The 12,008-nt window shown below is 45.4% G+C and overlaps 1 protein-coding gene across 1 annotated transcript in view; it reads right to left on the bottom strand.

Moving 5' to 3' along the window:
- The window catches only part of LOC139378732 (ras association domain-containing protein 3-like), a 55,612-nt gene that overhangs the window by 42,945 nt on the left and 659 nt on the right, over positions 1-12,008 (bottom strand). Inside the window, exon 3 of the mRNA XM_071121175.1 lies at positions 3,184-3,308. Within this exon, the coding sequence (XP_070977276.1) occupies positions 3,184-3,308 (125 nt within the window). The remainder of the gene's footprint in view (positions 1-3,183; positions 3,309-12,008) is intronic.

Raw genomic sequence — 12,008 nt, 5'->3', positions numbered from 1 at the left:
CCACTTTAAACAATGGCACTTACTATAATGTTTAGAATACCCTACACTACTCATCTCATATGTACAGTATATACTGTACACTATACCACCTACTGCATCTTGCCATCTTTTGTAAAAAAAACATTTTTAATTACATTTTACCTTTATTTAACTAGGCAAGTCAGTTAAGAACAAATTCTTATTTTCAATGACGGCCTAGGAACAGTGGGTGAACTGCCTGTTCAGGGGCAGAACGACAGTTGTACCTTGTCAGCTCGGGGGTTTGAACTTGCAACCTTCCGGTTACTAGTCCAACGCTCTAACCACTAGGCTAGCCTGCCGCCCCATACATGTATCACTAGCCACTTTAAACAATGCCACTTTATGTTTACATACCCTACATTACTCATCTCATATGTACAGTGCCTTGCGAAAGTATTCGGCCCCCTTGAACTTTGCGACCTTTTGCCACATTTCAGGCTTCAAACATAAAGATATAAAACTGTATTTTTTTGTGAAGAATCAACAACAAGTGGGACACAATCATGAAGTAGAACGACATTTATTGGATATTTCAAACTTTTTTAACAAATCAAAAACTGAAAAATTGGGCGTGCTAAATTATTCAGCCCCTTTACTTTCAGTGCAGCAAACTCTCTTCAGAAGTTCAGTGAGGATCTCTGAATGATCCAATGTTGACCTAAATGACTAATGATGATAAATACAATCCACCTGTGTGTAATAAAGTCTCCGTATAAATGCACCTGCACTGTGATAGTCTCAGAGGTCCGTTAAAAGCGCAGAGAGCATCATGAAGAACAAGGAACACACCAGGCAGGTCCGAGATACTGTTGTGAAGAAGTTTAAAGCCGGATTTGGATACAAAAAGATTTCCCAAGCTTTAAACATCCCAAGGAGCACTGTGCAAGCGATAATATTGAAATGGAAGGAGTATCAGACCACTGCAAATCTACCAAGACCTGGCCGTCCCTCTAAACTTTCAGCTCATACAAGGAGAAGACTGATCAGAGATGCAGCCAAGAGGCCCATGATCACTCTGGATGAACTGCAGAGATCTACAGCTGAGGTGGGAGACTCTGTCCATAGGACAACAATCAGTCGTATATTGCACAAATCTGGCATTTATGGAAGAGTGGCAAGAAGAAAGCCATTTCTTAAAGATATCCATAAAAAGTGTTGTTTAAAGTTTGCCACAAGCCACCTGGGAGACACACCAAACATGTGGAAGAAGGTGCTCTGGTCAGATGAAACCAAAATTGAACTTTTTGGCAACAATGCAAAACGTTATGTTTGGCGTAAAAGCAACACAGCTCATCACCCTGAACACACCATCCCCACTGTCAAACATAGTGGTGGCAGCATCATGGTTTGGGCCTGCTTTTCTTCAGCAGGGACAGGGAAGATGGTTAAAATTGATGGGAAGATGGATGGAGCCAAATACAGGACCATTCTGGAAGTAAACCTGATGGAGTCTGCAAAATACCTGAGACTGGGACAGAGATTTGTCTTCCAACAAGACAATGATCCAAAACATAAAGCAAAATCTACAATGGAATGGTTCAAAAATAAACATATCCAGGTGTTAGAATGGCCAAGTCAAAGTCCAGACCTGAATCCAAACGAGAATCTGTGGAAAGAACTGAAGACTGCTGTTCACAAATGCTCTCCATCCAACCTCACTGAGCTCGAGCTGTTTTGCAAGGAGGAATGGGAAAAAATGTCAGTCTCTCGATGTGCAAAACTGATAGAGACATACCCCAAGCGACTTACAGCTGTAATCGCAGCAAAAGGTGGCGCTACAAAGTATTAACTTAAGGGGGCTGAATAATTTTGCACGCCCAATTTTTCAGTTTTTGATTTGTTAACAAAGTTTGAAATATCCAATAAATGTCGTTCCACTTCATGATTGTGTCCCACTTGTTGTTGATTATTCACAAAAAAATACAGTTTTATATCTTTATGTTTGAAGCCTGAAATGTGGCAAAAGGTCGCAAAGTTCAAGGGGGCCGAATACTTTCGCAAGGCACTGTATATACTGTACTCTAAACCATCTACTGCATCTTGCCTATGCCGTTCTGTACCATCACTCATTCATATATTTTTATGTACATATTCTTCATCCCTTTACACTTGTGTGTATAAGGTAGTTGTTGGGAATTGTTAGGTTAGATTACTCGTTAGTTATTACTGCATTGTCGGAACTAGAAGCACAAGCATTTTGCTACACTCGCATTAACATCTGCTAACCATGTGTATGTGACAAAGAAAATTTGATTTGATTTGAAGAGGACTGGCCACCCCTCATAGCCTGGTTCCTCTCTAGGTTTCTTCCTAGGTTTTGGCCTTTCTAGGGAGTTTTTCCTAGCCACCATGCTTCTACACCTGCATTGCTTGCTGTTTGGGGGTTTTAGGCTGGGTTTCTGTATAGCACTTTGATATATCAGCTGATGTAAGAAGGGCTATATAAATACATTTGATTTGATTGGGCCAGTAACCGAAAGGTTGCTGGATCGAATCCCCGAGCTGACAAGGTAAAAACCTGCCATTCTGCCCTTGAGCAAGGCAGTTAACCAGCTGTTCCCCGGGCTCCGAAGACGTGGATGTCGATTAAGGCAGCCCCCCCCGCACCTCTCTGATTCAGAGGAGTTGGGTTAAATGTGGAAGACACATTTCAATTGAAGACATTCAGTTGTACAACTGACTAGGTATCCCCCACTTTCCATTTCCCTTTCCTATTATATAGAGAATGACATGGACAGCTGGTCTCAAAACATTGGCCCCACCTAGCTAATCCCAAACACGCACCCTTCAGTATGATACCATCAGACTACCTAGAGCCAAGCCATTTATCCCCCAAAAAAACCCTAAGAGCAACACATCCCCCAAAGAGTCACTCACTCCAGCCAAGAGTTCTATGACAAGAGATACAGTATAGAGACAGAGAGAGCGTCATCTGGTGGTACATTGGTGAACTACGTCTCAGTCACTCACTGTAATCACAGGCAGGGCGAATACTCATTCTATGCACTCTAACGCCCCCTTGTGGTGAACCACACAAAATACAGTCATAATGTGACCATCACAGAAAATAATATCAGCACTCATCTCAAGGAACAAAGTGTTGACCCTTTAATTAGACAACACAGACACACAGAGGGAGTGAGAGAGAAGGTGGGTACTCACAATGGCCGGTGTGTTGTTGTTAAGGTGGTCCTGGCTGAGGGGGGTGTCAACGGCAACAGGACCACCGGGGTGACAGTCCAATGACACTTGCTCCCGACACTCTGGGTGACACGTATACTTACACCCTGGAGCAAGAGGAGAGGAGCTTGTTAAATAATTGTAAAGAGCACACTCTGACCTGACCTGGCAGACTCATAGAGCCTGCATTGTCTCGCGGTGTGTGTCAACGGAGCGGGCGGCGTTCAACACTGCACCAAATACCCTCATTTCATACTTCTAGTTATTCTTCCACCTCTTGAAGACTCCTGCCACTTCCTTGCCAGGAGGAGTTCAAATATTTCATCTGTGTTGGACTCAATAGCAGCGCGATCATTAACAGAGACCCGTGGATTCACTCAGGTCACAAGTACTATGTTAAATACTCCGCCAACCCCTAACAGGTTTCACCCATAACCAAATAACTAATGTATAACCCAGCCACTAACTTATTTAATCTGTAACGCAACCCCAAGCTGCTACGCAAATATTCCCTGGGACTCCAGGCTCGGGTCTCCAGCAACAGCAATGAATGACCAGGCGAGGTTGTGTTGTGTCTGGAGGGAAAGGACGAGATGGAAACGAGGTTGTCCACAGTATGTGAACACTCCCACTGACCCCGTTCACAGTCACCAGTGCAAAAAATCTTTCACCTGAGCTCTCGAAAACATTCAGTTCAGCCAAGTGAAACAGAAGTCACCATTCCAAACTATTCCAAGTGCAAGAAAAATGTAAACATGATATAATACATCGGAGTGACAAAGAACAAGGGGAACTGTTCCGCTGCCCTTCGATCAGATCTGTCTGACAGGTCGGGGAAAAGTCTCCAAGTGACACACACACTTCCTCCCGTGCACACTGTAACTCCGCCACGGCAGAACAAAAAGGTTGATGGAATCTCTAATGTGTCCTCTCTTTCTTTCTCTTTCCCCTCTCGTTCTCTGCGCCGGCTTGGCCAGCATCCAGCAGCCCACTTAGAATTAACCCAGCGTGGAGGAGAGACAGGGAGAGACCGCTAACAACACAGAATACATTACACATCACTGTGACACTCCCTCTGCAGAGTACAGAACATCCAGCGAGTCCTCGTTGTTAGCACCGGTGTACAGGAACAGAGTGCCTGTGCGCGTGCGTTTGTCTGTGTCTCCTCTCTTACCTGAGGACCTCCTCTTCACCTGTCGGCTGAGCTTCACCGACAGTCTACAGATGGCTGCTCCCATCCCCGACCAGCACACCATTTCCCTCCTGCCTCACACACTCTTCTCTCTGAAGCTCTCCCTCACTGCTCAACCAATACTCCTTGACCACCACTGGCCAGTTGCAACAGGCCCAGCTTCGACGCACTCACTCTCTTACACACAGGCACAACAAGCATCAGGAACAATAGCCTGTATGGACTGGGAACCCCCCACCTCCCTCGCTAGCCCAGACCTACACAGAGACTCATTTGCCTAGCTGCTACCACTCTCTCTCGCTTTCTCTCTCACACTCGCCCACTCACTCTCGGTCTCCCCCTCCCACTCTCTATGTATGGTAGTGCTGAGTGGGTGATTTGCCTGTCAAATGGAGGTTCAGTGGGTCACAGTGATGGACACACAGACAGTAGGAGAGAAGAGAGAGGGAGAGATGGAGGGGGGAGAGAGAGAGAGTGTGTGTCCGAGCGTGCGTGCGTGTGTGCGAGAGTGTGTGCATACGTGTGTGTGGGTGTAGGCCAGGGATGCTCCTCTCTGAGCTCACCAGCACACAAAGAGGGTGGTCAGCTCTTGTCTGCTAGGCTTCCTGCCCTAACACTCACTAACCCTCTGTAGCTTTCGATACAATTAGGCAAAGCCTGGGTATTGTCTCAGCTAGGCCCTGGCGCTGGGACAGAACCAGAGAGGAAACGGTACACTGTCCGTCCACGACGCCATGACATAATAACAAACACCACAACAGGCTATGTCATCAGACATAAGGCCCTATGCCTGTGATGCATGAACTTAGAGATTTGTCTCGCCCCAGTGAGGAGAAATAAAACACACTTCCATGTCTTACACAACTGCAAAAGACTGACGATCTGATGATGGTTTTTACTGTCTGTCTGATGAGTTAAGCACTTTTTTTTTTCTCTCTGGGAGTCTCCTGGGCCTGTGGGGAGTGTTTTTGTGTGTGTGTGTGTGTGTGTGTGTGTGTGTGTGTGTGTGTGTGTGTGTGTGTGTGTGTGTGTGTGTGTGTGTGTGTGTGTGTGTGTGTGTGTGTGTGTGTGTGTGTGTGTGTGTGTGTGTGTGTGTGTGTGTGTGTGTGTGTGTGTGTGTGTGTGTGTGTGTGTGTGTGTGTGTGTGTATAGCTGTGCTGTCTCGTTGATAATAGCCCTTCCTGTAATCAGCCAGGCAAAACCAATCGATCGGACTTAATCAGTGGAGCTGAGAGGAGAACAGAGCGCAAGTCAGCATCTTCCCACACTCCCACAAAGAACAACAACACACTCCACAAACAGATGCGTACCAACACCACTCGCCCCTGAGCCTAGCCAGTGTCAGCTGTGTGTAGTATTTAGAGCTGGCTGTCTAACCATGTCTCTGTGTGCTGGGAGGAGAGATGAGGAACCTGTGGCGACTTTCTCACTGACGTGCCAAGAGCCAATTCAGCCAAACTCTGCCTCCCCCTCCCCACAACACACACATCTTGCAGTATCAATCCCAACATGTAAAGACCATAGCCTTGGTTTTAAAAGCAAGTAAGAGAGGGCCAGACCTTCACCCAGAGGACACTGTGTGGTTGCAGAAGACATAACAGTACTCAAGCCTACTCTTCTTGGAGTCCCGCTGTGACCAGGTAGACTTGTGTGCGTGTTTGGGGATGGAGTGTGTGTGTGTGTGAGATATAGTTTTCTTATCCTGTAATCAAATCTGGAGTGAAGCCTTGTGTTTCAGTAGGCACAATAGCTGTATCTGGGCTGTGGGTTGACGTGATCAACTTACTGAGGCAGTTGGTATGACACTAAGGCTCTGGACTGTAATAGGAGTAGAATGGTCTGGGGCTGGAGAGCTGTGTGTTTGTGTGTCTAGTCCAGACAGGTGGTGCATTGTATTTGTTCCTGCGCTTTCTTTAGACTGTAGAAAATAGATCTCCTTCTTGAAGCAGCATTGCGCAAACTTAACAGCCCTCTTAGTTCCCCATTCCACATTCGGAGACTTCAATTCGGAATTCCACATCTCTCATTCCTATCCGGCTCCACTCAGGCCCCCACTAACAAAACACACCGCACTAAAAACACACATACACACTGCCAGGACAGCAGGTGGTCTCAGACCGTGCTGACTGTCAGTGGAGGAGACGGAAGGGTTGTCATTCCACTGTGGTAGTGTTGTTTTCCTAAGTCAACGGTAATCCGTTTCCCATAGACACCAGCGACGGGACTAAACCCATTCCCTCAGCACTTAAGAGCCTTTTCACACATGGCTGCTAAACACCTAACTGAAATGCACACACACTTAATTATGGAACGTGCATATCTTCCACTCTCCCTCTCACGGGTATCCCTTCCTCTGTCTTTCGGTCTCTCTGCAGAGTCTGTCTGTCTGTTTTACCTGCATGTCTTCCACACAAAGTGTTTGTGCTGAGTCTTGGGTGTTTCATGACAGGTCAGGGATGACATTGAGTGATCTGTCTGTGGACACAACACTGCATCTGTGGACCTGAACTGTAGGTCCCTAATCAATGTGTTTATACACTTATTTTATCTCTCAGCTCATGGCCTCTAAGTGACACCAAACCGTCTGTCTGCCTTAACACCATGCTCTGGGGTTGGCTAAACACAGGCCCAGATACGCACACTCACATATACAAATGTACACACACACACACGGACACACACACACAGACACACAAACACACACACTCACCAGAGTTCCTCCAAAGCAGGCTTAGTTCCAGGCGTCCAGAGCGGCGGATCAGTTTGGGAACACGGAAGAAGAAACCTGATAACCTTCTCAGAGTCCTCCCAAATCCTTTAGCCAGCCCCATTGCTCATTCACTCACACACACTCATACGCTCGCACACCCAGGTTCCAACTCATATATAGTGGGCTCCATTTTGCAGAGAGCACTGCGCAGATCCAACATAAGGTTGCCCCGGTCCTGCAAATCCCAGACTGTCTTTCACTCTGGCCCCTCTCTACCCTCTTTCTCCTCCTCTCTTTCTCCCCCTCTATCCTGCCCTGTCTGGCTTTTCTGTGTCATGTCTGGCCTGTGCTAGTCCCTCCCCTTACTGTCACCCCCCCATTCACCCTGTGCGTGCGTGTGTGCGTGTGTGTGTGTGTGAGGATTACTATCCTCGTGAGTACTGGAAATCCCCATAAGGATAGTAAAACAAGGGAAAAGGCTATTTTAGGGGTTGGGTTAAGGGTTATGGTTACAATTAGGGGTTAGGTGAAGGAGTTAGGGTTAGGGGTTAAGGTCAGGTTTAGGATAAATAGGATTATGAATTGAAATACATTTTAGGTCCCACAAGGATAGTAATACATAAAGTGTGTGTGGTCATTGTGATGGGTCATTAACCTGTCACAATGAGAGAGTAGTGTCTTCTGGAGCCACACTGTCACTGCACCTGCACAAACAGCAGCTGGGCGCTAGGGAAAACACACACGCAGGCAGGCAAGTACACACAGAGACACACACAGAGACACACACAGACACACACAGCCTTCAGTCGAGAATGAAAGCTGATCTAGTCATGGGGAATTACAACAAGTTATTTCAAATCCAGGAGCACAACAGGTCTCTAACACTTCCCCGTGGTGAATGAATGGTCATGTTAATCCCCCATCTCCTCTGTGTCTAATCTAATTTCACGAACTTCTCACCTCTCCATGTAAATGGCTATGGACGAGGCCCACAGGCCTAGCTGACCATTTGGGCTTATAAGGCCAATGGTTCTGTGTGAATGACAGGGATAAATACCGCCCCAATATATCCACGGGTGATACAATCGCCATCGCACTGCACTATCCATCTGGACAAGAGGAACACCTACGTAAGAATGCTGTTCAATAACTACAGCTCAGGCTTCAACACCATAGTACCCTTCAAGCTCGGGGCCCTGAGTCTGAATCCAGCCCTGTGCAACTGGGTCCTGAACTTTGTGACGGGCCGCCCCCAGGTGGCGAAGGTAGCCAACACCACCTCCACTATGCTGATCCTCAACACAGGGGCCCCACAAGGGTGCGTGCTCAGCTCCCTCCTGTACTCCCTGTTCACCCATGAATGCGTTGCCACGCACACCTCCAACTCAATCATCAAGTTTGCAGACGACACAACAGTGGTACGCCTGATTACCAACAATGACGCGGCGGAGTGGCCCTGGCGGAGTGGTGCCAGGAAAATAACCTCTTTCTCAACGTCAACAAAATGAAGGAGCTGATTGTGGGCTTCAGGAGACAGCAGAGGGAGCAAGCCACCATCCACATCTACGGAGCCACAGTGGAGAAGGTGGAAAACTTCAAGTTCCTCGGCGTACACATCACTGAAAATCTGAAATGGTCCATCCACACAGATAGCGTGGTGAAGAACCTCACGAGGCTGTAGAAATTAGGCTTGGCACCTAGGAACCTCAGACTTTTACAGGTGCACCATTGAGAGCATCCTGTCGGTCTGTATCAACGCCTGGTAAGGCAACTGCGTCGTCAGCAACAGCAGGGCTCTCCGGAGGGTGGTGCGGTCTGCCCAACGCATCACCAGGGGCATTCTGCCTGCCCTCCAGGACATCTACAGCACCTTGTGTCACAGGAAGGCCAAGAACATCATCAAGGCCACCCGAGCCCCGCAATCAACCAGAAGGCGAGGTCAGTACTGGTGCATCAAAGCTGGGACCGAAAAACAGCTTCCATCTCAAGGCCATCAGACTGTTAAATAGCCATCACTAGTCAGCTTCCACCCAGTACCCTGCCCTGAACTTAGTCACTGTCACTAGCTGGCTACCACATGGTTACCTTAGAGGCTGCTGCCCTATGTACATAGACATGGAACACTGGTCACTTTAATTATGTTCACATACTGTTTTACCCATTTCATATGAATATACTGTATTTTCGTCCGGTCCATCCTATTCAACTACTGCTGAAAATATACTACTGTATGCAACGTATTCTTCAGATAGAGTACATATTTGATCCACATACTGTCCATAAATCCCATCACATACAGTGCCTTCAGAAAGTTTCAGACCCCTTGACTTTTTCCACATTTTGTTACGTTACAGCCTTATTCCAAAATAGTATTTTTCCCTCATCAATCTACACACAATACCCCATAATGACTAAGCAAAGACAGGTTAAGACATTTTAGCTAATTTATAAAAAATATAAAACTGAAATATCACATTTACGGTTGAAGTCACAAAGTTTACATACAGCTTAGCCAAATACATTTAAACTCAGTTTTTCACAATTCCTGACATTTAATCCTAGTAAAAATTCCCTGTTTTATTTTAAGAATGTGAGATGTCAGAATAATAGTAGAGAGAATTATTTATTTGAGCTTTTATTTAATTCATCACATTCCTGTGGGTCAGAAGTTTACATTCACTCAATTAGTATTTGGTAGCATTGCCTTTAAATTGTTTAACTTGAGTCAAACGTTTCAGCTACTCTTCCACAAGCATCCCACAATAAGTTGGATTAATTTTGGCCCATTCCTCCTGACAAAGCTGGTGTAACTGAGTCAGGTTTGCAGCCTCCTTGCTTGCACATACTTTTTCAGTTCGGCCCACACATTTCCTATAGCATTGGAGGTCAGGGCTTTGTGATGGCCACTCGAATACCTGGACTTTGTTGTCCTTAAGTCATTTTGCCACAATTTTGGGAAGTATGCTTGGGGTCATTGTCCATTTGGAAGACATGTTTGCAACTAAGCTTTAACTTCCTGACTGATGTCTTGAGATGTTGCTTCAACATATCCACATAATTATCCTACCTCATGATGCCATCTATTTTGTGAAGGGCACCAGTCCCTTCTGCAGAAAAGCACCCCCACAACATGATACTGCCACCCCCGTGCTTCACGGTTGGGATGGTGTTCTTCGGCTTGCAAGCCTCCCCCCTTTTTTTTGGTCATTATGGGCAAACAGTTTTATTTTTGTTTCATCAGACCAGAGGACATTTCTCCAAAAAATACGATCTTTGTCCCCATGTGCAGTTGCAAACCATAGTTTATGGTGGTTTTGGAGCAGTGGCTTCTTCCTTGCTGAGCGGCCTTTCAGGTTGTGTTCGATATAGGAATCGTCCACCCAACTTATTGTGGGAAGCTTGTGGAAGGTTACCCAAAACGTTTGACCAAAGTTAAACAATTTAAAGGCAATGCTACCAAATACTAATTGAGTGTATTCAAACATCTGACCCACTGGGAATGTGATGAAAGAAATAAAAGCTGAAATAACTCATTCTCTCTCCTATTATTCTGATATTTCACATTCTTAAAATAAAGTGGTGATCCTAACTGGCCTAAGACCGGGAATTTTTATGAGGATTACATGTCAGGAATTGTGAACAACTGAGTTTAAATGTATTTGGCTAAGGTGTATGTAAACCTCTGACTTCAACTGTATTATGCACATACAATTATGCTGAGTCTACACACACTCACTCACATAGAATCATCATATACAGTACCAGTCAAAAGTTTGGACACACCTACTCATTCAAGGGTTTTTCTTTATTCTTACTATTTTCTACATTGTAGAATAATAGTGACGACATCAAAACTATGAAGTAACACAAATGTAATCATGTAATAACCAAGAAATTGTTAAACAAATCCCTGGTTCGTGCCCAGGTAGGGGCGAGGAGAGGGACCGAAGCTATACTGTTACACTTTGAAACCATCAATGTACAAGCAATGCTTTTAAACGTGTGATGACTGATGGACCACTCTGGGCACAGACGTCAGTTCAAGGTCGAGTTGTCAACTAATGTGAAATCAACAAATGTCACCATGTCATTGGATTTAGGTTAAAAGAAATGCCCTTAAATTGATGACTTTTTGCAAATCCAATCAGTTTCCCACATTGATTCAACGTCATAACATAGATTAGGGGGATTGAAATGACGTGGAAACAACGTTGATTCAACCAGTTTTTGCCCAGTGGGGAGTAATGCAGCAATGATAGGAGTAACAACAAGAATGTACTGTATCAATCATCAGTAAACAGGTTCCTAGGACATTAGATCGAGGAAGTGAATGCCTATCAGTGGAAGAATACAGAGAAAGCTGAGCCGAGAGGAAAGCACGTGTACAAATGTACAGTTTATAAACCAGTTTATCAGCACGGTGTGAGTGTGTGCGTAGAGCCCGGCCCTGTGTAGGGGTAGACTATACGTAGCCATGCCTTCCTGAACATGTACAACCAACATAAAGTATTCCCAACCCTTGACTTTTTCTGTGGTTGTCGAGCAATGATCAACAATCAATTTGCCAAAGCTTGAAGAATTGTTTTGAAGAATAATGGGAAGACGCTGCACCATCCAGGTGTGGAAAGCTCTTGGAGACTTAAACCAGAAAACACACAGCTTTAATCGCCGCTGCAAAAGGTGCTTCTACAAAGTATTGACTCAGGGGTGTGAATACCTGTGTATTTGAGATATTTCCGTTTTTCACTCTGAATACAGGTCTTAATAAATGTCTAAAAACATTGTATGTAGATGGGTGACAAAAAAACAATTTTGAATTCTGTCTTAACACAGCAAAATGTGGAATAAGCAAAGGGGTATGAATATATCTTAATATCCAGATTGTATGGAGCCTGTAAGAAAGTC

Source organism: Oncorhynchus clarkii, chromosome 21 (genome assembly GCF_045791955.1).
Source record: "Oncorhynchus clarkii lewisi isolate Uvic-CL-2024 chromosome 21, UVic_Ocla_1.0, whole genome shotgun sequence".
Classification (NCBI taxonomy): domain Eukaryota; kingdom Metazoa; phylum Chordata; class Actinopteri; order Salmoniformes; family Salmonidae; genus Oncorhynchus; species Oncorhynchus clarkii.
The sequence above is the reverse complement of the archived record's forward strand: the minus strand, read 5'-3'. Positions and strand labels throughout refer to the sequence as shown.